This window comes from Loxodonta africana, chromosome 19, assembly GCF_030014295.1.
Source record: "Loxodonta africana isolate mLoxAfr1 chromosome 19, mLoxAfr1.hap2, whole genome shotgun sequence".
Taxonomy (NCBI): Eukaryota; Metazoa; Chordata; class Mammalia; order Proboscidea; family Elephantidae; genus Loxodonta; species Loxodonta africana.
The window spans coordinates 31,318,380-31,344,642 of record NC_087360.1 but is presented as its reverse complement, the minus strand read 5'-3'; the positions used below and the strand labels follow the sequence as shown (position 1 = coordinate 31,344,642).

At 48.7% G+C, this 26,263-nt stretch overlaps 2 protein-coding genes across 2 annotated transcripts; both read left to right on the top strand.

Moving 5' to 3' along the window:
- On the top strand, positions 1-6,097 carry CRYBB3 (crystallin beta B3). The gene is made up of 5 exons (XM_023559296.2): positions 1-86; positions 1,730-1,848; positions 2,822-2,954; positions 3,822-3,964; positions 5,805-6,097. The coding sequence occupies exons 1-5, from the start codon at positions 12-14 to the stop codon at positions 5,968-5,970; spliced, it is 636 nt and encodes a 211-aa protein (XP_023415064.1). The 5' UTR covers positions 1-11; the 3' UTR covers positions 5,971-6,097.
- A 7,736-nt stretch (positions 6,098-13,833) lies between these two features.
- CRYBB2 (crystallin beta B2) lies at positions 13,834-24,346 on the top strand. The gene is made up of 6 exons (XM_023559295.2): positions 13,834-14,087; positions 15,350-15,429; positions 18,743-18,861; positions 20,166-20,298; positions 21,589-21,731; positions 24,048-24,346. Exons 2-6 carry the CDS (start codon positions 15,376-15,378, stop codon positions 24,214-24,216), a joined length of 618 nt encoding a protein of 205 aa, XP_023415063.1. The 5' UTR covers positions 13,834-14,087; positions 15,350-15,375; the 3' UTR covers positions 24,217-24,346.
- Positions 24,347-26,263: the final 1,917 nt, after the last annotated feature.

Here is a 26,263-nt window from a genome sequence, read left to right as displayed (position 1 = left end):
TTCCTGGGAAGATGGCGGAGCAGCACGGAACGCTGGAGCAGGCTGCAGCTGGCAAGAGCCACGGAGGCCTTGGCAGTAGCTACAAGGTACTGGGCAGGGAGGAGTCCGGAGGATCCAGGCTCAGGAACCCCCCAGGCCTCAGGGTGCAGTGCCCAGCCAGGCAGCCCTCTAGCCAGGCAGGCCAGGATGGTAGATCAGGAAACAGCTTCAACTGAAACTCTTCACTCCTATTTCTCTACTGTCAACTTGCTTCTCTGCCTAACCCCTCTTCTTTGTCCTTGTCTGCAAAGTGGGGGGGCACCCCTGCACCCTGCCTGTCTCATGGGAGCACAGAGGCCCTGGAGTGCCAGGAGACAAGGTTTCAAGCTCCGACTCTGCTGCTTGACCACAGCCCACGTTCCTGGCCTTCTCTGGACCTCAAAAGCCCCATCTTTAAAATGGGAACAATTCTCACAGTCTTCAGGCCCCAGAGTTGGTGTGAGAGCCCAACGTGAATGCAATGACTGTGGCCAGCACACAGAGGGAGGTGCTCGAGAAAGCCGAGGGAACTGTGGATTTGTTGATTCTGCCCTGGGTGGTGCACATGGTTAATGTGCTCGGCTGCTAACCCAAAGGGCAGAGGTTCATTTCCACCCAGAGGTGCCTCAGAAGAAAGGCCTGACAATCTACTTCTGAAAGTCAGCCATTAAAAACCCTATGAGTGCAATTCTACTGTGACGCACATGGGATCGCCATGAGTTTGGGTTTTTTTTTTCCCCCCTTTGGCCCTTTCTAAACCATCCCTGGGGGGCATTAATTTAAGATGGGGGCTGCAGATGGGAGGGCTGAGGGAATAAATGGGAAAAAGTCATTCTGAGGATGTTTTGGGGCCTTTGCCGAGAGTGGAGGAGACCAGGCAGGAGGCCAAGGGGAAGAGGAGCAAAGAGGTGTATGGGGACAGTGCAGGGTTGGTCTAGTGACCGCTAAGGGTCTTGCAGCTCTGGAATGCCAGGGTTTGGCAAATTCCTGGAACAGCTGTCCACTGGAAAGGTGGATGTCCCTACCATCTCTTCCTGCCTCCCCTTGTCACCGGCGGGCTATTCCCCATCCAAGCCAGTGGGGAGAGAAAAGAGACAGTGGATTTAAGTGTGGCTCCCGGGCCTCTACCTATCTTGCTCTGCAGCCCCAGGCAAGTGACTTACCTTCTCTGAGCCTCTCTCACTCCTGTAAAATGACCGGAGCAGGGTCCTCCAGGGACCTTCTACAAGGACAGTTGTGTTTCCAGGCAGGTGAGGAAGGCAGAACCTTGGTCTACCTCTGCAAAGCGCCTTCCTCCCTGGGCACGGGGCAGGCAAAAAAGCACAACCCGGTAGTCAAAAGCTGGTTGTTTCATTTGTCCAGCATATGGTTTTTAAAACGGGGAAATTTCCCATTATGGGAAATACGGATTTCTGACTTCTGTGGAAAAGTTGGGAACTGGGCCCACATTCTCTTATGGATTTTATTTCCCTCTTCATTCTTGGGTCATTTCATCCTGTTAGGTTCCCCGACCCACCCCCCAGTTACCTGGGCTTGCTATCCCCTGATTTAGTAATTGAGACTCCTGGAGGCGTTTACGACCGCAACCACCAGGGGGCAGTGCAGGCCTGTGGTGGCGCGGGCTCCAGGCCGGTACAATGTACCTCAAGGAGGGAGGGAGGCTGAGGCTGGAGGCCAGGCCGTGTGGGATGCTCAGGATACTGCCCTCCAGGTGACCGTGTACGAGCTGGAGAACTTCCAGGGCAAGCGGTGTGAGCTCTCAGCTGCGTGCCCCAACCTGACGAACTGCCTGCTGGAGAAAGTGGGCTCCATCCAGGTGGAGTCAGGACCGTGAGTACCTGGACCACCCCCCCATACCCCTGAGCCTTCTGGGATCCAAGAGGTCCGTGATGGAGCCCTAAATCTGCTGTGAGGCCTTGGGCAACTCCCTTCCCCTCTCTGGCCTCAGTTTCCCCATCTGTAAAATAAGGGAGTTGCATGTGATTCTCTAAGAATTCTTCTAGCTCTGCATTTCTGTGGTAAATAGCAGAGTTCAGTGGAAAGAGACCAGAGGTAGACACCCCAGCACCTAGCTCAGTGCCTGATAATTGGGATTCAGTCATTATAATTTTAATAATAATTAATAACAGCTAAAATTTTCTATACTGAGCACTTAACATGCACAGTATCGCTGAAGCCTCACAACAGCCCTATGAGAGAGGTACCATTCTTATTATCCCCATTATACAGATAAGGAAACTGAGGCCAAAGGGGTTAAATAGCCTGTCCGTGACCACACAGCAAGTAGGTGGCCCAGCAGGGTGCTGAATTCTCACCTTTGGATTGAAAGTCTGGGCTCTGGCACTAACCATCTAGGCGATCTTGGACAAGTTGTTTCACCTTCTTTTGTTTTCTCATCTATCAAATGGGGATAATAATAGCACCTAGCTCAGACAGACTTTTTGTGAAAATGAATGGAATGGTGCATATAAATAAATAAGTAATAATAATAGTAAGTCGAGTCTGTGGAATACTTACTATGTGCCCAGCATTGTGCTGAGGACTTTTCTGACTGCCCTACCCAGAGGCCAGACATAAAACAGATTCTCAATAGCGTTTCCCAGGATGCTGTCCTGGCCCAGAGTCAGTCAGTTCCCAGGTTGCCCTAGTATAGTAGCTCCTCCAATAATAGGTCCAGGAATCAGTAGCAAGGCTGGAAGGAGGGTCAAAGGTCAAAGGTCAGCAGCTCTTGGCCCCTTCCCACACTAGAACTGAGTCCTCCCTCAGGTACAGGAGAGAGAACCCAGGCCCTTTGCTCCCACAGGTGGCTGGCATTTGAACGCAGGGCCTTCCGCGGGGAACAGTTTGTCCTGGAGAAGGGAGATTACCCTCGCTGGGATGCCTGGTCTAACAGCCACCACAGTGACAGCCTCCTGTCCCTCCGACCTCTGAACATTGTGAGTATGGCTCCTGCCCATTTCTGGGGGCTTCTAGAAGCAGGGCATGCTGCGGTCTGCTCAGGCAAGCTCATCTTCCAAGCTCTGCCCAGGGCTTGGCTAGTGTGGACCTAACCTGGAAAGGACCCTCGTATTTCTTACCTAAATAGTTGTCTTAAGATAAGAAGAAGTTGACTAAGAATGAACATGTGAACCCCTAGGATTCACATCATGAGTGAGCTACCATGGTACTGGGACTTCCCTCTGTAACCCTACTGAAATCACAAGCCACATGGTCCAGTCTCAGATCAGCACTGTGGTCAAAGAAATACAGTCCAGGAAATCACCTAAGAAGCTAACCAAAAAGTGACTTCAAAATAACTCAAGTTCTTCGCTTGCATTTCTCAAACACCTGAGAGAGACACAGCCCACGGTGACACTTTAAAGTGTCTTTCTTCTCTCCCACCTTCTTTACTTGCACCTTCTCTTCCTCACAACACAATGACAGACTCCTCCTTAGCAGGCCTGGAAGAGGGAAAACTGGAAAGACTAATCACAATCCACTTTAGTAAAGATAGAAATGCTCACACCTTAAGACTCTCAGGCCTCTTCCTCCCTCTCTGAGCCTCAGTTTCCCTTTCTGTAAAATGGTGGGGTTGAACAAGACCTAAAAGGCCTCCTCTTAGTTTATACTCTGTGGCTCTAGGGTTCCTGAGTAGATCAATCTCCTGAGTCCCTCTTCCCTCAAGCAGTGGTTTTGGGGGCAGGGTTGTGTGTGTGTGTGTGTGTGTGTGTGTGTGGTGGCTTGTTGATTCCTGATTCTTGAGCCTTCTTGAGCTCTGATCCGGGTTTGGGAGCACCTGGTTCACCCCATGATCTTACCCCCAGGATGGTCCGGACCACAAGCTGCATCTGTTTGAGAACCCAGCTTTCAGTGGCCGCAAGATGGAGATAGTAGATGATGATGTACCCAGCCTCTGGGCTCATGGCTTCCAGGACCATGTGGCAAGCATCCGTGCCATCAATGGGACGTAAGGGACCCCATTCTTTTAGCGTGTGTGTTTTTCATAATTTCTTGTTTTAAATCATGCTTTAGATGAAGGTTTACAGCACAAATTAGTTTCTCTTTAAAGAATTAATACACATACTGTTTTGTGACATTGGTTAGCAACCCCACGACATGTCAACACTCTCCTGTCCCCTGTACCAGCTTTCCTGTCCCCTTTTTCTGCCTTCTCGTCCTTGCCCCTCGGCTGGTGTGCCCCTTTAGTCTTGTTTTGTTTTATGGGCCTGTCTAATCTTTAAATGGCAAACCTCAGGAGTGACTTCAGTACTGAGCTAAAAGGGTGTCTGAGGGCCATCCTCTCGGGGTTTCTCCAGTCTCTGTCAGACCAGTGAGTCTAGTCCTTTTTTGTGACTTAGAATTTTGTTCTACATTTTTCTCCAGCTCTTTCCGGGACCCTCTATTGTGATCCCTGTCAGAGCAGTCAGTGGTGGTAGCCAGGTACCATCTAGCTGTCCTGGACTCAGTCTGGTGGAGGCCATGGTAGTTATGGTCCATTAGTCCTTTGGACTACTCTTTCCCTTGTGTCTTTGGTTTTCTTCATTCTCCCTTGCTCCAGATGGGGTGGGATGAGTGGACTATCTTAAATGGCCATGCACAAGCTTTTAAGACCCCAGATGCTCCTCACCAAAGTTTTCTTTATAAACTGTTATGCCATTGAGCTAGATGTCCCCCGAAACCACGGGACCACATTCTTGACCCTTGTTCCTGCCCCGTCCTCTGGTTAGCCACACCTCTGGCTCCTAACAGAATCAGTATGTGGTTTTTTACATGATTGACATTTCTTGCTCCTCCAGACCTGGAAGGACATTCACGCTGCTGCTCCTCCATCAATCCTTGCTCAAAGTCCTCCTCTAGAGCCCTCATGATGTGAATGTCCAATTGCTTGCACTATAGGACCACTGGGATTTCCAGAAAGTCTTGGCTCATAGGAAGTGGTATCCTTTTTTTTTTTTTTTTTTGATCAAATGAAATTTTTTTTTTTACCTCTACCTGGCTCATTTGAGTCTTCACTCATTTTCTGAATATAACCATGCCCTTAAACCAATTCTTGGCATTTTTTTTTTCTCCATTAACCACTCTGATCCTTCTTACCAGGGGTTCCAAAATGAATGTAGTTCTCTATATGTGGCCTGAGTAGTACATAAAAGAGTAGGTTCATCACCTCCCTACTTCTAGGCTTAATACCACATTAATGTGCCTTTAGGATTATTGTCCCTTTGTCAGTGACTATATTTCACTTGTGGGCTTGGGATCTGGGGTTGAGCCTTGAGAGATGCCACCTCTCCCTAAAAATAATTCATTCAACAACTTTTTACTGAGCATCTACCATGTGCAAGATATGGGGACACAGCGGGGTGGGAATTAAGAACTACACAGCCTCTGTCCTCAAGAATCTCACAGTCTGATAGGGAGACAGACAAGGAAGTAGGTATTCACAGTTCATTGTGATCAGGGCTGTGATCACAACGTGATCAGGCGGTCCCAGGAGCCCAGAGGAAGTACTTGACCCAGCTTAGAGGAGTTGGGAAGCCTTCCTGGAGGAGGAGACATCTGAACGGAGATGTAAAATATAGGAGTGAAAGAGGGGGAGGGATAAAGATGAGATAAGGACAAATGTTCCAGGCAGAAGGAACAGCATATGCAAAGGCTCTGAGACACAGGAATTTCAAAGAAAGCAGGAGCCAAGGAGGACTTTAGGCAAGGGGAGAGCATGGTTAAAAGCTTGGTCTGGCTGAAAGTGGGGAGACTGGAGGCAGGCACACTGCTCTTTCCCTAACCTTGGTCTCCCCACTCCCTCCCGGCAGGTGGGTCGGCTATGAGTTTCCTGGCTACCGTGGGCGCCAGTATGTGTTCGAGCAGAGAGAGTACAGGCACTGGAATGAGTGGGATGCCAGCCAACCACAGCTGCAGTCCGTGCGCCGCATCCGCGATCAGAAGTGGCACAAGCGGGGCTGCTTCCTTAGTAGCTGAAGGGTGCCCAGGCCCCAGCAGCCCCACTCACCCTGAGGGCAGCAGGGGCAAGAAGAGGGGACTCCAAGGCTGGGCAGGGGCCTGCTTGTCCACCATTCCCTGAACCTACTCAATAAAGCCCGGGGTCGGTCCCCCACCTGCCATGGTCTTCTGAGTCGCTTCACTTCCTTATGAGGAAGGACAGGCTGAAGGGGGCTGGGGCTTGGAGGTTCTAAGACCCCTGAGAGAGGGTCATTACAAGTGGAACCACACACACCTCCTACCCTAATCTTGTCCACCTGTCGGTCTCTCCATCGGAATGTCTGTCAGTCTCTATCCATTGATCCTTCCTTTTTCCTTCCTTTCCTTCCTTCTTTCCTTTCTTCCATCTACCTATCTTTCTATTCATCCTTCCATCCATCAGTTCTTCCTTCTGTTTATTCTTGCATTTATCCATCCATCCATCCATCCATCCATCCATCCATCCATCCATCCATCCATCCATCCATCCATCCATCCATCCATCCATCCATCCTTTCTCCCATCTATTTGTCTATCCATCATTTTTCTTGTCTGTCTATCCATCTGTCAGTCTCTTTTCATTAATTTTTTCAGCAAATACTAGGTCCTATTCAAGGTCTGAGGACACAGCAGTGAACAAACAAAGCCATTTCTTCATGGAGCTCACCTTCTATGGGAGGGACAGAAAATGAACAAACAAGTAGACATTGGCTATCCTGGGAAGTGGGAAGCACTAAGAAGGACAATGAAGTAGGGTAAGAGTATGGAGGCGATGGCAGCAGTGACCAGGGACTCAAAAAAACCATGAGAAAATCCCAAGCTGAGAGTAGTAGGTGCAAAGGCCCTGAGGCAGGAGTGTGCCTGCGTGGTGGAGAAACATCCAGGAGGCAAGGAAGCTAGAACAGAGTGAGAGGCCGAGAATGATAGAATAGGGGGCCAGAAGGGTAGCAGGGGCCAAGTCATTTAGGGCTTTGAAGATTCTGGAAGACAGATTCTTCTTGAGGGAGGTGGGAGCCATGGAGAGTTTGAGAGGGAGAGGCATGACCTGATATAGGGTTTGATAGGGATCACTCTGGCTATGGTGCCTAGAATAGACTGTGGGGACTGGGAGAGCAGGGAGACCAGTTAGGAGGCTACTGCAATGATCTGGGGAGCAATGATGGTGGCCCCCTGGCCCTCTCTTCCATGCGTCTCTGACCACCTTCCCAGAGATCTTTCTGCAATCTCAGCTAGGACCTGAGCTCCCCTCCAACCCTCACCCCTGACCTTCACTGCTCTGAGCCGCTTTGGCTTCCTCTGGGAAATGGGAGCTGCTGGGGAGCCAAAAGGACCACACTGGCAGTGCTGGGCATAACCGTGAGTCCCCTCAGCCCTGATGTGTGTTGGGGGGAAGTGTCCTGTGTGACAGCCAGCTGACAGCTGGCTCCCCAAAAGCACGCAGGCCTGGCGACCAGCCCCACCAATCCCACCTCCATGGGCGACCCTGCACCATTTCCCTGACTTTGTCTCCCCCATTGTATCCTGAGCCTTGGTGGCTCAATAGTTAAGTGCTTGGCTATTAACCAAAAGGCTGATGGTTCAAACCCACCCAATGGCTCCAGAAAAAAAAAAAAAGCCTGGCCATCTGCTGCCATAAAGATTACAGCTTAGAAAACCCTATGGGGCAGTTCTACTCTGTCACATGGGGTCTCTATGAATTGGAATTGACTCAATAGCACCCAACAAAAACAGCAACCCTGAGCCCACCTAGGCCCCCTGCAGCCTCCCAGTGGCTGAGGCAGCTGGTGTGTGGGCAGCTTGAGGGAGCCACAGGAAGGCATAGAGAGGAATATGACAATTTTCAGTCACTTTGGCTTGTAGATTAAAAACAAAAAACATATGCACAACCAAGAAATCATCTTTCTGTATCAAGAAGCTAGGGTAGAGCCTCAGCACTGGGCCCACAGGCTTTAACCCAACGCCCCCTCCCTCCAGGGCTCTTCTCTTCTCCCTCTCACAGGGAAAGGCCTTGTTCTGCTCTATAAACCAGAGCTTACCGAATGCCAAGCTGGTCCTAAGGGCTTTTTAAAAAAATTTTCATTGTTGAAAATATGCACAGCAAAATGTACACCAATTCCGCAGTTTCTACATGTACCGTGTAGTGACATTGATTACATTCTATGAGTTGTTTAGTCATTCTTACATTCCTTTTCTGAGTTGTTTGTCCCCCTTAACATAACTCACTGCCCCCTAAAATTTCTATCTAACCTTTCAAGTTGCTGTTGTCAGTTTGGTCCCAGATAGGTAGTTCTTAAAAAAGCATCATGCTCAAGGCAGACATCTTTTTACTAGTTAAACTAAACTATTGTTTGGTTTTAAGATGACTTCAGGGGATAGTTCTGGTTTAAAGTTTGAAGATTATCTCAGGGCAATAGTTTCAGGGGTCCATCCAGCCTCCATGGCTCCAGGATGTCTAGAGTCCATGAGAATTTGAAATTGTCTTATACATTTCCCCCCTTTTGATCAAAGATTCTTCTATAGAATCTTTGGTCAAAATGTTGAGTAATGATAGCCAGGCACCATCTAGTTCTTCTGGTCTCATGGCAAAGGAGGCAGTTGTTCATGGAGGCAATTAGCCACACATTCCATTTCTCCTCCTATTCCTGACTCTCCTTCTTCCTCTGTTGCTTTTTGTTTTTTAAATACATCATCTCTTTGAATCATAAGAACAACCTTGGGAGGTAGGCTCCATTGTTAAGCCTTTTTAACAGATGAGGAAACTGAGGCTCAGAGAGGTAGCGTCACTTTTCCAGGGCCATGCAGCGAAGAAGCAGTAGAGCTGGGGTTGGAACCAGTGTGTTGACTCTGGGACTCTCATTCCTATGCCCCCCACGCCCTGATGTATTCATTAGGGACAGGCAGCCAGCAGGGGTATATAGTAGAAAACAACAACAACAGCAGCAGCAGTGGTAACAACAATAACAACAACCAAGTGCTCTACTGGGTTCTTTATGGGATCGTCTCTGACCCACAGACAGGTAATAGTGAGCCTCATTTACAGAGAGAGAAACTGAGACCCAGAGAGTGGCAGTCAATTGTCCCAAGTACCATAGCAGGTAAGTGTTGGGACCGCAACTCAAGTTCAGGTCTGGCTCCAAGCCCTTTTGTCCCATCTCATCAGCTGTTGATGCTGTGGCTGGCCAACCTAATGTTGCTGCCATTGCTGCTGATGGTGCTGGAGTGGCAATTGTTATGGATTATTGAGCATGTCCAGTATCATGGGCACTGGGCTCAGGGCTCCCCATGAAAGGGAGGAGGGGCACTGGGCCCAAGGCTGTCGCATGACCAGCTCCTGAGCAGCCTGGGTCAGGGAAGGCCTGTGGGAAGACTGACTCAGTGCCCCCCTCACTGGGGCTAGAATCCATCTCAGTGTCTAGAGATGGGCTGGCCTAAGAGGTAGGGTCTTAAGAAGGGAAATAATTGTCCTAAGATGAGAATGTTGGTTTTTAAAGAAGCAAAAACTCTTGGGCTTGATTATCTCAGAGGCTCCTTCCAGCTCTGGACTTTTTATCTAAGGACTACACTCTGTTTGTCCAAAGGGACTCTGTGGCCTCTTCTTTTCATGGGAACAGGAAGATGAGTGGAGAGGAAACCCTAAGCCCTTTCTCTCTGTGTATCAGTCAGGTTACACTGCCTTAACAAACAGCCCCAGGTCTGGGTGATTGAGAACAACAAAGGTGGATTTTTTATTCATGTCACCTGTCTAATGCTAGTCAGAAGGGGGCACTTCGCCCAGGCCAACAGAGTTTCCACCATCTTATAACACAGCCATCTCAAGGCACGGGACAAGAAGAGAGCACTGGAAAGTCAATAAAAAATTTTGACCTGGAAATTATACCTGTTGCATCTGCTCAGAATCCATTGGCCAGGACAAATCACACGACCCCACCTAATTTGAAGAAGGCTCGGTGACACTTGCTCACTAATACACCCTGTATTGGCTGCTTTTGCTTCCCTGTCTCACTTCCCCTCTCCCTACTGATGCTTCCCGGGATCAGTAAACTATCTGCACTTGAACTCTTGTGTGAAGGAAGGCCTCTTGCTGGTAGAATTTAAACTAAGACCCTCTCATTCTTTTCTTACTCATGAATTAAGTTGATCAGGCAACAAATCTTTTCTGAAAACCTACTACGCATTGGATACAGAGACCACAGATCCTGTCCCAGCTCAGTAAGCTCTTTGTCTCAGTGATGAGTGACCTGCTCCAGTCACCCCAAAAAGTGAAGTGCTGCCTGTACACCAAGGTTCGTTGCAGTACTTTTCAGAATAGACAAAATGTATAAACAACCAAAATGTCCATCAACCAACGAATGGATAAACAGAATGTGGTCTAATCACACAATGGAATACTACTTAGCCATAAAGAGAAATGAGTCCTGATGCAGGCCACAACATGGGTGAACCTTGAAAACATCAGACTGAGTGAAATAAGTCAGCCGCAAAAGGACAAAATTGTATGATCTCACTTATATGAAATAAATATATAGAAACCAAAGATTACTAGTGATTGCCAGGGATAGGAGGGAGGGGGGAAGGACAGAGTTACTGCTTAGTGCGCATTGAGTTTATGTTAATGGTGGTGGAATGATTTGGAAAAGGATAGAGAGGACGGTTGCACACCAAAAGGGTAGTGAGAAAGGTTGACATGCACCGATGTCACTGAATTGTACATGTAGAAATTGTTGAGATGGCATATGTTTTCTTATGCATATTTTCACCACAGTAAAAAAAAAAAAAAAGGTGAAGTACTTTGAGATCTTAAGAAGGTGTCAGCTGAAGTCCCACCAAGGCAGGGACCCTATCTATATCCCTCACCACTCACCACCAGCTGATACAGCGTCAGTCTTCAAGACGTATTTGCTGGGTGTAGAAATAAACGAATGAACGAGTATAGAGACATCCAAGTTGCTGACCAATCTTCAGCCTGGCATTTTCTTTAATGAGAGGATGAATAAGAAAGCAATGTAATAGGCTTTGACAATATTGAAGTCCATGTAGATGTCACGGTAATGATTAAGGTAAGAGCTACAATTACTTAGTGCCCAAAAAAAAAATTTTTTTTTTTCTATGGGTTAGAAACTCTCCTGCGGGGTTCACATAAGTTGACTCATTTCACAAAGGGTGTAATTATGAACTGGGTTCAATTCCTGACCAATGCACCTCATGTGTAGCCACCACCCATACCTCAGTGGAGTCTTGTGTGTGGCTCTGATGCTGAACAGGTTTCAGTTGCACTTCCAGACTAAGATGGACTAGGAAGAAAGGCCTGGTGACCCACCTCCAAAAATTAGCCCATGAAAACCCTATGGATCACAATGGGTCTGATCTATAACTCAGCACGGGGTGGTGCAGGGCCAGGCAGCATTTCGCTCCATTGTGCACGAGTCGGGGGCTGACTCGACCGCAGCAAACAACAACAACATAAATTATGAGTGCTATATTATCTGTGAATTAAAATATTTAGATCCTTATAAGTGGGAAGTGAGGTACCTAGGTAATGCAAACAGTTAACATGTTCAGCTGCTAACTGAAAGGTTGGCGTCTAAGCCCACCCACAGGCACCTCTCTGCTACAGAAAGAAAGGGCACAGCTAGTGGGGTGGTGATTGTGTGTATGTGTGTGTCTGCATATGTGTGTATATATAAGTGTCCCTATATGAGTTATATGTGTCTATGTGTGTTTTGGGGGGACGGGAGGCGGGGGAACAAGTATCCTTAGATTCAGTTTCCAGGCCCCAGTGCTGTCCCCGCCCTCCTGCCTGATCTTGAATTCAGTCAAGACATACATCAGGCACCTGGAGGAATGTAACTGAAGTCCTGCACCCCTGTCCCATCACTTGCCTCACTTCAGCCACATGAACCTGTTTCCAATCCGCCCCCCCCCAAAAAAAACCCAGTTGCTGTTAAGTCGATTCTGACTCAAGGCTACCCCATGTGTGTCAGAGTAAAACTGCCCCATAGGGTTTTCAATGGCTGATTTTTCAGAAGTAGATTGCCAGGCCTTTCTTCTGAGGCACCTCTGGGTGAACTCAAACCACCAACCTTTTAGTTAGCAGCCAAGCATTTGCACTTTAAACCCACCATGCAATCTCCTTGCACATGGGCCCCTTCTTCTGCTTGGAACTGGCTCCCCACTCTCCTCCCCAGGCCGCTGTTTCTCCATCTTTCAGGGACTCCTCCTCCCAGGAGCTTCCCTTGAAGGCCTGGCTGGGTTAAGTCCCCTTCTTGATCTTATCGCCCATAACAGAGCCTGGCACCAAGTAGATGCCTGGTAAATAGTTGTTGGAGAGATGGAAGGATGGAGGGATGGAGGGATGGATACCACTAACCATCAAATCAACTCCGACTCATGGCGACCCCATGTGTGTGTTAAAGTGGAACTGTGTTCCACAGGGTTTTCAACACCTGATTTGTTGGAAGTAGATGCTCAGGCCTTCCTTGCGAGGTGCCTCTGAGTGGACCGAAATCACCAGCCTTACAATTAGTAGGCAAGTGTGTGAACCCTGTGCACCACCCAGGGCTCCTGGATGAATGCCTGCCCTGCCAAGCACCCTCCTTTGCTTATTCCTCCCCAGGATCACGGAGATTTATCTGCATCCGCTATGCCCCAGGGCCTGACTGACCAGGCCCATGAACCCAGTATGCCCCTGGTCCTGGCAGCTGGATGGCTGATGCATGCAAAGTGGGTATCCTCCGGTCCAGCCGCCTGACCACCCTGGCGAGGCCGAATCTGACAGCTAATGACATTATTGTGTGGAGACACAATGTTTGTGGGCATTTGCTGAGCCAGGCTTTGGTGTGGGCTTAATCCAGCATTCTCACTCTGCTTTCCGCGGCTACGCAGCAATCACCCATCTTGGCGCTGGCACTTCTGGGGAAGGTATAAAGGCCACCTCCTGCTGGCCAGGCCTCAGGAGCACTCGCGGGGGCTGGTGTCACTGGTAAGAATGCCTCTCTTGCTTGCCTTGCCTTTTTCTGTCATTCTCATCCCTGATACATCGCATAGGAGACCTGGTTTCCAATCCAGATGTTGCCACTTTCTGACAAGGTGACTTTGGGCAGAGACTTCAATGCTTTAAGCCTCAGTCTTCTTTTCTGTTAAATGGGGAGAGAGATCATAAAACCTCCCTTGTGGAGGGGATTAGAGATAAGGTAGGTGAACAGTCCAGTACAGTGCCTGGCATATAGTGGGAGTGTTCTTTATTATTATTAAACATAACCATTTTTGTTGTTGTTATTTGCTGTTGAATTGACTCCGACTCATGGCCAACCCACGTACAGCAGAACGAAGCATCGCCTGGTTCTGAGCCATCTTCGCGATTATCGGTGTGCTTGAATCCATTGTTGCAGCCACTGTGTATTCTGAGTGCATTCCAATCTAGGAGGCCCATCTTCCAGCACCATATCAGACAATGTTCTGTTGTGATCCGTATGGTTTTCACTGGCTAATTTTTGGAAGTAGATCACCAGGCCTTTCTTCCTAGTCTGTCTTAATCCGGAAGCTCCACTGAAACCTGTTCACCATGGGTGACCCTGCTGATATTTGAAATACAGGCAGCCTAGCTTCCAGCATCACAGCAGCACACTAGCCACCACAGTACGACAAACTGACAGACAGGTGGAGGAGCCAGTCCATCAGCATCCTTGTTTCACTGCAGAATCTAACTTGGAGGGTTTGCAAGTAGAAGGAATTGAGCCAGTGTAGTTCAGCGTCACATCTAGGGCGGTGCATCGGCTCTTTGCATACCAGCAAACATTACCGCCCGCTCGGTGCCCAATCTCGGCAAAGTACCATGGGAGAGGAAACTGCTGTAGTGCTGAAAGATCTCCCAGCAACAAGTGACTCAAAACACTGGTGCCTGGTAGAAATAACCCTGATAGTCTCACAATTGCTGTCATTTCCTGGGAGCCCAGCGTGTGCAGAGCTTTCTGCCAGGTGCCGGAAGTATCACGCTTCATATAACCGAATTCTCACCGCCTGCCCACAGATATTTCGGGCACTCTATTACTGTCCCCATTTTAAAGACAAGAAAGTGAGGCACAGAAAGAGGATGTGACTCACCCAGGGCCTCAGGGCTGGTAAGCCACAGTGCCAGCTCCTGAGCTGGACCCAGCGGGCTTCATCTTTAGTCTCAGGATGCCGATGGCTGCGGGGTGGGGTGGTGGAGACTCAGGTGCCTTGGCAGCCCCAGAGGGCGGGCTCGTTGCGGAGGAAGAGCAGGTTTGGCTCACAGCTGCTTAACTGAATTATGTCCTTTTGGGGATGTCCAGCCTTGGCCTCTAATGTGGAAGGAGGTTCTGGAAGCTGGATGTTGTCTCTGGAGAAGGAAGTCAGTTCGCCTGTCTTGCCCCTCGGGAAATGAGGCCTGTCCTGGCTGCCACCCCATGGAAGTGAGAAGAGCCTGACAATTTTCCAGATTTTTCTGATGTCCTTAAAAACCAAAAACCAAACTCGTTGTCCCTGAGCTGATTTTGACTCAAGGTGGCCCCATGTGTTACTGAGTAGAATCATAGGGTTTTCTTGGCTGTAATCTTTATGGAGGCAGATCACCAGGCCTTTTTTCTGAGAAGCCGCTAAGTGCAGACTGTTCGTGCCACCCAGGGACCCTGATGTTTTCACCAGCCAAGAAATTCTCTCCCCTGCTGCCTATGACAGTGCCTGAACTTCCTCCACTACGCCTTTGCTTTCTTGTAACGTAGAATTCCACAGCAGCTGCGCTCCCTGATGGGGCCCAGTAAGGCAGCGCTCCCTGATGGGGCCCAGTAAGGCCGATGATAGAGAGGAGAATTCTGGGTACCGGGAACGGGGAGAGGAGTCTAGGGAAGAAGCTTGGGGCAGGGGTGGGCGCAGGGGGTGCAGGGGACTCTGCGAGGTCTCAAACTGGAAGCCATAAGACAGACATGGCCACGGCATGGCTTTGGTTTGCTTCACGCCATTTGCCTTCAATCAAGAAAATCCACATCAAGGCAGAAATTCTGGTATCGCTGTTCTGTGTTCTGTATGGTGTCTATTGGTTGGAGCTGGATGATGGGAACCCACTTGGGACCCTGCGTAGGCTCTGGTTTATCACCACTTCCCTGGCATAGACCTCAATTTTTTCCTTTTTTTCCTGGAGCTGACCTGGATATAAAGAAGTGAAGTTAATGGTGAATGTTCAGGCAGTTGCTTGCAGACCCCAAGGTTCTAGGACAAACTGAGACCAGGGGGAACAAGACAGGGCTTGGGGCTCAGTGGAGTGGCCCTGAGTCATCCCTCACCACCAGCAGGGTGAGAAAGCCCAGGTTCAGCGTCCACCGCTCCATGAGGGCAGGGTCTAACTGCTGGTCTCCATGCCTTCCAGGTCATTTCTGCACGGGGAAGTCCACCATGGCCTCAGACCACCAGACTCAAGTGGGCAAGCAGCAGCCCCTCAACCCCAAGGTGGGTACCTCACAGGGTGAGCCAGCAGTAAACTTCCCCCAGACTCAGTATCCTCTTCTGTAAAAAGGGCTGGTGTCTTCCCTCCCAGGGTTCCCCCTTCCCACCCCTGCCCCCTCTCTGGGCCTCAGTCTCCCCACCTCTGAAGGCCCCTCCCCTGTCATAGCTGGACCACCTAGATTCCCATCACCAGCTTCCGGCATCAGAGCCTGAAGTTTCTCTGCCTTGTCTCCTGAACCCCATTACCCATGGGGGCTCCCCAGTTGCAGTCTGAGTTGGAGCTGGTGAGTGGGGGTAGGGTGGACTATATATCCGACTCCACACCTGCAAGACTGTGAGACCTGGACCAGATCCTTGACCTTGACCTTCATGAAATGGGGAGAGTGGTGGGACTTCTGCCATAGGATGATGGTGACTTGGCAAAGAAACCAGGCTCCCCTTGACACCTGACGCATTGTGAGTGTGCACCCAACGCCAGCTCGTTGGTCTGCTTTGCTGTCTCATCCAATGTCAGGTCTCAATGGGATCTAATCTCGGTGTCAGAGGCTCATCACACCCAATCTGCCCCCAAACCGCCACCACCTACCACCCACCTGGCTGCTCTCCCGTGCCTCTCTGCCCACTTCAGGAGCCCAGGGCATGAATTCCATCCCAGAACTCTCTGTTTGTCCAGCTTGGGGCCTGCTGGCCGGGGAAGCTGAGCCGAGGTAGCCCCTCACTCTGTTCACCCTTATTCCATCCCTCATGGGGCTGACTTTCTAGAGGACAGACTATAAGCCAATAAACAAATATGTGATTTCAAGTAATGAGAACTGCTAGCAAGAAATATAAAGTAGATTTAAGGGGTTTGTAAGAGTCAGGTGGACAAGGGATGGTAGTCAGGAAGGGCCTCTCTGAGGAGGTGACATTTGAGCAGAGACCTGGGACCAGTGAGGAGACAGCTGTGTGCAAATTGGGGTGGGGGTGGGAGAGGGCACCAAGGCAGAGGGAACCGCAAGTGCAAAGGCCCTGGGGTGGGAACCAGGGGGGTGAGTGTGAGGGACAACAAGTTCAGTGTCGTGCGGCTTAGAGCCGCGCTGCCCAGCAGAAGTATAATGTGAGCCACATGTGTAAATTAAAATGTTCTAGTAACCACATTAAAAAAAAGTGAAAAGAAACAGGTGAAATCAGTTTTCATATTGTATCTCATTAAACCCAATATATGCAAAATAAGAGCATTTTAGCATACAAGCAATACAAAAATTATTAGGGAGATTTTAATTACTTTTTTCAAGCTAAACCTTAAAAATCTGATGTGTATTTTACACTTACGTTGTTGTTGTTAGGTGCCTTTGAGTCAGCTCTGACTCATAGCAACCTTATGTATAACAGAACGAAACATTGCCAGCTTCTGTGCCATCCTCACAATCATTGCTATGTTTGAGCCCATTGTTGCAGCCACTGTGTCAGTCCATCTTGTTGAGGGTCTGCATCGTTTTCATACATCTTAATTGGAATCAGTTTCATACACTTAATAGCCCTATGTAGCTAAGGGCTGCCATATCAGACAATGCAAGTTTTAAGGATTAGATAACACATATTAAATTTTCCACCCCCCGTCTGTCAGTTTGTCATACTGTGGTGGCTTGCACATTTCTGTGATGCTGAAAGCTATGCCACCAGTATTTCAAATACCAGCAGGGTCACCCATGGTGGACAGGTTTCGGCAGAGCTTCCAGACTAAGACTAAGAAGAAAGGCCTGGCAATCTACTTCCCAAAACTAGCCAATGAAAGCCCTATGGATCACGACAGAGTATTGTCTGACCGGGCAATGCTTCATTCTGTTCTACATAGGGTCGCCATGAGTTGGAGTTGACTCGATGGCAACTAATAGGGTATAATTTTAGCCTCTGTTATATGGATTAATAGCAACAACAGCAATAATAATACTGAGCTCCTGGGCTCTCTGAAGCCTTCTAAAATGCATGGAGAACCTGGCCTCACCATGCCTGTAAACCCTTGTCTCCATGGCCAGGATAATAATTAACTCGGCCCTCGCTTCCATATTCTTGACTCTTTGCAGTAGCCATGCAAAATAGGTATGATACCCAATTTACAGATGAGGAGACTGGGGCTCAGAGGACTCAAGTCACTTCCTAGGGCTGCACAGCCATATGCAGCAGAGTTGGCATCAGAACCCACGGCTGTCTCCTGACCTCATTTGTGGCTGGGTCACTGACCATGAACACTGAATTGATCCCCCGGAATTTGTCTCTGCCTTTGTCTGGCTAATCCCCAGCCCCAGAGAGAGGCACATGTTTACCCAGCCCAGCACTGACCATGCGGGTTCTGCAGCTGCCCCTCCTGGGAGTCAACTCTGAGAGGCAGGTCCCTAGGAAGAGTGGCTAAAAACCTGTGCCCACTATTCTCACTGGATTAATGAAAGGTGCACCTGGCCTCTCGGTTAGCACTTGGCTGTGACCTTGGGTGGGTCTCTTCACTCTGCAGAGCTTCGGTTCCCCTGATGGGGATCCTGCCAGCCCCCTACTGTGGGCTGATGAAAAAGCCAGGTAAGGTAAGGGGAGTGAAGTCCTCTTACAAAGTATCCCAAGCGGGAGAGCATAAGGGAAACTTAGAAAGTCCTGTGGGACTTGAAGAAAGGACATGGGTATGTGTAGTTTTATAGGTGAAATCGGGTTGAGGAGTGTATATGAAGAGCACTAGTTCAGTTTTTTGTTTTTTTTTTAGTTCAGTTCTAATACAAGCAGAAGCAGCTCATGCATTGTGGTCTAGCACCTTGCTACTCCTAATATGGCCAAGGGACCCTCTGCATCAGCATCACTTCAGAGCTGGTTAGAAATGCAGAATTTGGGGCTGCATCCCAGACCTGCTGCCTTGGAGATTGCACTTTATCAATATCCCAGGTGCTCTGTGTGCACGTTAGAGTTTTGAGAAGTTCTGCCCTAGTGGAAACAGCATCAGACAGGCCTGGGCTCTAATTTCAGCTCCACCACTTACCCACTGGCATCTGTGGCATCTCCCTTAACGAATATAATTATCCCTCCCACACCTACAGCAAATACTATGTGCTAACTATTACGCTCCCCTAAATCCTTCTAACAGCCCCACGAAGTAGGTACTGCCTTTATGTCCCATTTTACAGATGGGGAAGCTGAGACTAAAGGTAAATGGCAAAGCCAGACTGCCCAGCTTTATGTTTGGTTTGTGATTCTGAAGGGTGGAACCCTTTAGCATCCTTTGAGTTTCTCCAGCTCCACTGTCCTGCTCTCACTCCTCCTCATCATGACAGGGGTTGACGCTCTTCTCCCATTGCAGATCATCATCTTTGAGCAGGAGAACTTCCAGGGCCACTCTCATGAGCTCAGTGGGCCCTGCCCCAACCTGAAGGAGACTGGTGTGGAGAAGGCAGGCTCTGTCCTGGTGCAGTCTGGACCGTATGTACCCGAATGCTGCATCTGTGTAGGGGCTGCGGGGTTTGAGGCAACTGGGCTGTGGAGTTGGGGGTACCGGTCTTTACTGTACTCCTAGACTGCACCATCAGGGAACCAGGATTCGGAGACAGCCAGCCTATGGAGAGAGCTTGTGTTTTGGGAATCAGACTGAGCTGCGTTCAAATTCTGGCTCTATTACTTCTTGGCTTCTTGTGATGTTGGGCCAGAAACTCCCCTCTCTGAGCCTCAGTTTCCTCCTGTTAGGATGATCAGCTTCTAACCAAAAGGTTGGCAGTTCGAATCCACCAGCAGCTCCTTAAAAACCCCATGGGGCTGTTCTACTTTGTCCTACAGGGTCTCTATGGGTCACAATCAACTGGACAGCACCAGGCTTGGTTTTTGGTTCAGGATGAGGATAATCCTGAGGATGAAGAGAGGAAACTCGTGGCTTTAGAGTGCAGGCTGTATATTTCTGTATTTGCTGTGGATGGTCTTTTGGGCTTCCATCTTATTTCTTGGTTGTGCTCCAGATTGTTGAAGTCAGCACAGCACAGAGTTCTGGATAATCGAGATGGTTCTACAGCTGGATCCACTGTGATGGAATTTAGATGGGGCTATGTATGCGTGGAAACCCTGGTAGCATAGTGGTTAAGTGCTACGGCTGCTAACCAAAGGGTCAGTAGTTCGAATCCGCCAGGGGCCCCTTGGAAACTCTATGGGGCAGTTCTACTCTGTCCTATAGGGTCGCTATGAGTCGGAATCAACTCGATGGCACTGGGTTTGGGTTTTTGGTATGTACGTGTAGTGGTTAAGTGCTGCAGCTGCCAACCAAAGGGTCGGCAGTTCGAATCCGCCGGCTGCTCCTTGGAAACTCTATGGGGCAGTTCTACTCTGTCCTATAGGGTGGCTATGAGTTGGAATCAACTCGATGGCAATGGGTTTGGTTTTGGTTTGGTGTGTATCCTTAAAAGAGCCCTGGTGGTGCAGTGGTTAAAGAGTTCAGCTGCCAGTTGAATGGGCACCAGCTGCTACACGGGAGAAAGCTGTGGCAGTCTGCTTATGGAAGGATTCACAGCCTTGGGAACCCTGTGGGGCAGTTCTACTCCATCCTATAGGGTGGCTATGAGTTGGAGTTGACTCTACGGCAACGGGTTTGGTCTTTTGTTGTTTGCTTGTTTGTTTAATGTACCCTTGTTAGGATGGGCGGGAGTAAGTCCTGGGGCTGGAGCAAGTAGCCAGGTTCTTGCTAGAGGAAGCCTGGAGTGAGTCTGACCTTCTCTCTCTCTCTCTCTATGTCTTGATCACAGCTGGGTGGGCTATGAACAAGCCAACTGCAAGGGTGAGCAGTTTGTGTTTGAGAAGGGTGAGTACCCTCGCTGGGACTCATGGACCAGCAGCCGCAGGACAGACTCCCTCAGCTCTCTGAGACCCGTCAAAGTGGTAAGTGCCCCCGCCCTTCACCTCCCCCCCTTTCTTTACCACCTTGGCATCAGAGGCCCAGGGGCCAGGAATTGCATTGCATTGCACCCCTTCTGTTTGGCGGGGGGATTCCCTGCATAAGTCCTTTGACCTCCCTGAGCCTCAGTTTTCTCACCTGTAAAATGGGGATATTAGCACCGCCTGCCCCAGGGTTCCAATGGGCTCAGCCTGAGGGCTGCCACATTGCACAATTCTAACCAATCAGTTGCCTCTGAGTCGATTCCAACTCATGGTGACCCCACGTGTGCCAGAGTAGAACTCTGCTCCATGGGATGTTCAATGACTGATTTTTTTGGAAAAGATGACTAGGTCTTTCTTCTGAGGCACTCATGGGTGGACTTGAACCTCCAACCTTTTGGTTAGCTGCTCAACTCATTAACCGGTTATACCACCCAGGGTCTCACGGCAGCTAGCAACAACAATCATAAATAGTTTTAAAAATTCTAGGTTGGGGTGGGGAAAAGTGGCTGGTGGTTAGTTCTTGTTTAAGCCAGTGTGAGCTTTAGGTGTTCCTCTGATTTTGATTCTTGCTAGTATGTGAACTCTCAGGGAGGGCAGACGGCCCAAACCATGCTCAGGTACACCCCAAACCTCCCAATCCCTGACTAGTCCTTCCCAGAGCTTGATGGAACATTGGAGAACATTGGACTTAGCATCCCACAAACCTGGATACATATCTTAGCCCTGCTACTGCCAGCTGTATAACCTTGGACTAGTCATTTTATGTCTCTGAGCCTCAGTTTTCTCATCTGTTAAATGGGATCAGACTTGTTTAAAGATTAAGTAAAAAAAAAAAAAGTTAAGAAAAATGCCTGACACACAGGAACAGGAGGAGGGGAAGAGAGATGGAGATAGAAGAAAGCCAAAATGTCTCAAGAGTCTGTTAGAGGCTGGTGTGACTGTGATCTGGTTAATTTGCACAATGAGCCTCTGTGTGTGTGTGTGTGTGTGTATGTGTGTGTGTGGGCCATGACCACCATTTATAAGAGCAGAAGTTGAGGCTGTGGGTGGAGAAATGACATTTCAGAATCAAGTATTACCAACAGTGTAGAATCTGGGAGCATGTGTTACATGCAATGGACCAGTGGGAACTCAACCAGTGACCACTATTCAATAGCAGTTGTCATAGATACTCACATTGTGGGTGTGTCAGGTTGTAAGTGGAGTACGCAGCTCTTGGGCATGAGGATGAGGTGGGAAAGTCCACCCTGGGCCCCTCACTCACCCTCAGCCTCCCCTCCCCATCAACAGGACAGCCAAGAGCACAAGATCATCCTCTATGAGAACCCCAACTTCACAGGGAAGAAGATGGAGGTCATTGATGATGATGTGCCCAGCTTCCATGCCCATGGCTACCAGGAGAAGGTGTCGTCTGTGCGGGTGCAGAGTGGCACGTGAGTGCAACCCCAGCCCTGGCTCCTGCCCAGGCACACAGGCTCTGTGGTCCTAAGTCCTGCTCTGCCCTGAACTCACTGGTGATCTCTCACATGTCAGTGCACTCTCCGAAGCCCAGTCTTCCCGTCGGAAAGTGGGTTTGGACATCATCAGCCCATAGGTGGCTTTCAGCTCCAGCAATTATGGCCAGAGCTGCCTTTTGAGCAATACCCTGCCATTGGAGTAGAGAAACCAGGGCCTTAACCTCAGCCCCACAGAGCAGGACTGTCAGTGTTGGACGGGGGCAGGTTGAGGCAGAGGTGAGGCCAGGGGAAAGGTGGGAATGAGTCAAATGGTCTTAACAAAGCTGTGAGAGGCAGAAGTCCTGCCCATGCTGGCCTTGGACTCCATGAGATCCTGAGTTTGGAAACAGGAGGTATCATTTTCCAACAAATTAAATGTCTTTGGCACACAATCCTTGGCCATCAGCACTGGGGATTACTCATTGTAAAAAATCTGGATTCCACGAGGGTCCACGGATGTGCTTGGGCTGTGGTGGGCTGGAGCTGGCTTGCAAGAGATGACTGTTACATTTTCAGAATTTTTATGATCTGGCTGCCCGATCATTACTATCTTGAACTCAGCCATTGTGGGAGAACTTACACTGCAGAAATTGGCAAGTACTACAAATCAGGGCTTTTTTCCCCCCACAGCGAGCCAGTTCATTTCACACACACTAACTTCTTGGGATCTGGCAAGCTCCTAAAATAGTGTGCAAAGCCCTGTGTTAATTTTCCCATTCATGCATTCATTCACCAGGTCCTGCCATATGCCAGGCACAGTGTTAGATGCTTAACATGCAGGGGTAGACGGAAAAGACCTGGCTTCTGCCTTCGTGGAGCTTACAGTCCACCTTCTAGGGGTGACTGTTAGTCATTTAAAAATCTACACAAGTCTAAGCTACTTCCCTAAGGAAGGGACTCTTGAGCTGAGCTATCAAAGAAGAATAGAAATTTCATGGGAGAAGGCAGGAAGGAAGGGCGTCCCAAGCAGAGTGAATAGCATGTGCAAAGGCCCTGTGGCAGGAGGAGCCAGGTGAGTTTGAAAGACTCTATGAAGGCCAGTGTGGCTGAAGCACAGAGCTGTAGAGGGCACAAGACTGAGAGGTAGAGCTGGAGGGGTCCCCAGGGGCTGGCCAGGCAGGCCCTTGTAGGCCAGGGCTCTGTGGCATTTTCTGGGGAGAAGGCCTATAGCTTTCATCAGCTGCACAAAGGAGTTAAGGATCCTCTAAATGGTGCAGGCCTCAAACAGTGCAGGAATTAAAGAAGGCTCCTGGAACGTTCTCCACTCTTCTAGCCATGCAGATGGGCTTGGGGTTGGGGTGGGTGTAGACAGAGATGGGTAACAGGCCTGCCTTCTTCTAAGCTTCAGATCACCCCTTGCTCTGATCCTAGTATCAGGCCTTCAGTGAAAAGCTGCCTTAGGAGGCAGTGAGTTCCCCATCAAGAAAAGGGAAAAAGCAGTAGGATGGTTATTATTTAAAAAACAGAAAATAGCAAGTGTTGACAAGGATGTAGAAAAGTTGGAACGCTTGTACATTGCTGGTAGGAATGTAAAATGGTGCAGCCACTGGGGAAAACAGTTTGGCGGTTCCTAAAAACATTAAAGATAGACATACCATATGATCCGGCAATTCTACTCCTAGTTATGTACCCCAAAGAACTGAAAGCAGGGGTCCAGATACTTGCACACCAACGTTCATCACAGTGCTGTTTACAACAGCCAAAAGATGGAAACAACCGTGTCTGTCAACAGATGAATGGATAACTAAAATATGGTATAGCCATATAATGGAGAATTATTTAGCTATAAAGAGAAAAGTTCTGATAAATGTAATGACACGGACGAACCTTGAAAATGTTATGCTGAGTGAAATAAGCCAGACACAAAAGGATAAATATTATATGATCCCGCTTACGAGAAGTATCTAGAATAAGTAAATCCATCAAGATGAAAGATCAGTAGTTACCAGAGAATGGTGAAAGGCGGGGAGGAGGAATAGGGAATTAAACAAACAAACAAAAAAAGAATAAATTTAAAAATTCATTCTCTTGAAAAAAAATTAGCTTTAAGAAGTAGTGAGCTCCCCATTGAAAGAAGGATCCTAGAGGAATGTGGCGGGGGCGGGGGTCTCGCTTAATCCTGAGGAGGTGTGACAGGATTGGGGGGCTCCACCTTTCCTGATGGCTTCAGCATGCTCCTCCCATCTCAGTCTCCATCTGCCCCTCCTTCTGTCTATCTCACCATGCGCCCTCTCCCCACCTCTGGCCCTGCAGGTGGGTTGGTTATCAGTACCCTGGCTACCGCGGGCTGCAGTACCTGCTGGAGAAGGGAGACTACAAGGACAGCGCTGACTTCGGGGCCCCCCACCCCCAGGTGCAGTCTGTGCGCCGCATCCGTGACATGCAATGGCACCAGCGAGGCGCCTTCCACCCTTCCAACTAGTGCCCCCCAGGGGCCGGGTCTGCTGCCCAGGATTCTTCCCCAGACCCCGCAGCATATGAATAAAGTGTGACTTGCAACTTGCCTGCTACAGTGTCTTTTATCCCCCGTGAGAGGTGGAGCGGGGTGTGTGTGTGGGCATGCTCACATGTACATGATTGAGAGAGAGCGAGAAATAGAGGACCAACCAGAAAGTGTCTGGGCTCTGGAGGACAACAGGGCCCCCACTGAACCTTCTAACTCTGCAGCTTTTTCATTTTGGCCACACTGTTCAACCTGTCTGGGTCTTTATTTCCTTGCCTGACTTACAACTCCTCTGCCCCGTGGATGGAAATATTCGCTGACCTCCTGAGTGACTATTATATGGCAGCTGAACATAGTCTCTCTTTCTCAGGGCTGGTTGTTAGTTGCCATTGAGTCAATTCTGACTTACCGTGACCCCATGTGTGCACAACAGAACTGTGCTCCATAGGGTCTTCAAGGCTGTGACCTTTTGGAAGTAGATTGCCAGGCCTATCTGGGTGGGTTCAAACCACCAACCTTTTGGTTAGTAGTCCAGCACTTAACTGTTTGAACTACCCAGGGAATCCTATAGATGCCCTAAACAAACTCATTGTCACTGAGTTGATTCTGACTCATAGTGACCCTATAGGGCAGAGTAGAACTGCCCCATATGGTTTCCAAGCTTGTAATCTTTACAGAAGCTGACCGCCACACCTTTTTCCCACAGAGCAGCTGGTGGGTTTGAACCGCTGACCTTTCAGTTAGCAGCCAAGCACTTAAGCCATTGCACCACCAGGGCTCCTGATAGATGCCCTAGCCCTTAAAAATATATCCACTACCTGCCATTTCTGCATTATTGCATCCTCACCCTGAGCCTGGGAGTTTTTCATCTGCCAAAGGAGCCAATAGCCCTGAACCCCTCACCCCACCCCCAGGCAGAGAGCGTAATTATACACTTGTGTGTTTGTGTGTTCATTGGCTCTTTCATCCATTATTTAGTTGACTTGGTCATGTACCATAGCCACTGGGGTTTGGGTTCCGAAGTCAGACAGAGCTGGGTTCAAATGGGTTTTCTGAGGGCACTAGGCAAATCTTATTTCTCAGAGCCTCAGTGTTTTTACTGGGAAAAATCATCACGTCTACCTTGTAGGGCTGAGGTGAGAAAGGAGAGAGCCCAAGGTTTTCTCTTTCTCTCCTCATTCTGTCTTTTTATATGTACTGTGAATGTCTAATCCCAGGGTGCAGCTTCTTTTCACTTTGTATTGGATATCTTTTGATGTAGTGGTTTTAAATTTTAATGTCGTCAAGCATCAGTCTTTTCCCTAAAGCACCTTCTATGCTTTTTTTTCTTTAAGAAGTCCTGTCTGATTCCAGGTCACAAATGCATTCTCCAATTTTTTTTTTTTTTCCCCCTGAAAAATGTTAAAGTTTTCCTCTTCCCATTTAAGTTCTTAATCTTTCTGGAGCTGATTTTTGGGTATGGTATGCAGTACGAATTTAATTTCTTTCTTTCTAATTTCGTATTTTTTCTCTTTGGACAACTGTTGTCCTGGAATGATTTATTGAGTAGTTCATTTTGTCATCACTGTGGTGCAGTGTCGCCTCTCACATATTAGATTTCCATATATGTGTGGACTCTATTTATGAGCTTCTGTCTGTTCCTTTAGTCTATGAATTTGTACCTGGCTACTGACAAAAAGGTTGGTGGTTTGAACCCAACCAGCAGCACCACAGAAGAAAGGACTGGAGATCTGCTTCCATAAAGATTACAGTCAAGAAAACCTACGGGGCTCAGTTCTACTCTGTAACACATGGAGTTAACATGAATCAGAATTGACTCGATGGCAGCAAGCTTGGTTCTTGACTTTTAGTCTATGAGTGTAACCTTCTTCCGTTACCACAACTATTAATGTTTTGTAATAAGTCTTCAAGTCCTCTAAATCATTATTCTTTTTTTAGGAACATTTTAGCTATTCCTACGTCTTTACACTTCCATATAAAATCACTCCCCTCAAATTCAGAAAGATAGAAAACCCGTCAAATGAGC

What these genes read in the sequence shown, in the direction of transcription:
- CRYBB3 (XM_023559296.2), top strand. Translation starts at nt 12, where the DNA reads ATGGCGGAGCAGCACGGAACGCTGGAGCAGGCTGCAGCTGGCAAGAGC. An exon ending in ATCCAGGTGGAGTCAGGACC is followed by an intron (nt 1,849 to 2,821) that starts GTGAGTACCTGG and finishes TTGCTCCCACAG; the next exon opens with GTGGCTGGCATTTGAACGCA. An exon ending in ATCCGTGCCATCAATGGGAC is followed by an intron (nt 3,965 to 5,804) that starts GTAAGGGACCCC and finishes CCCTCCCGGCAG; the next exon opens with GTGGGTCGGCTATGAGTTTC.
- CRYBB2 (XM_023559295.2), top strand. Translation starts at nt 15,376, where the DNA reads ATGGCCTCAGACCACCAGACTCAAGTGGGCAAGCAGCAGCCCCTCAAC. An exon ending in AGCAGCCCCTCAACCCCAAG is followed by an intron (nt 15,430 to 18,742) that starts GTGGGTACCTCA and finishes CTCCCATTGCAG; the next exon opens with ATCATCATCTTTGAGCAGGA. An exon ending in GTCCTGGTGCAGTCTGGACC is followed by an intron (nt 18,862 to 20,165) that starts GTATGTACCCGA and finishes TCTTGATCACAG; the next exon opens with CTGGGTGGGCTATGAACAAG.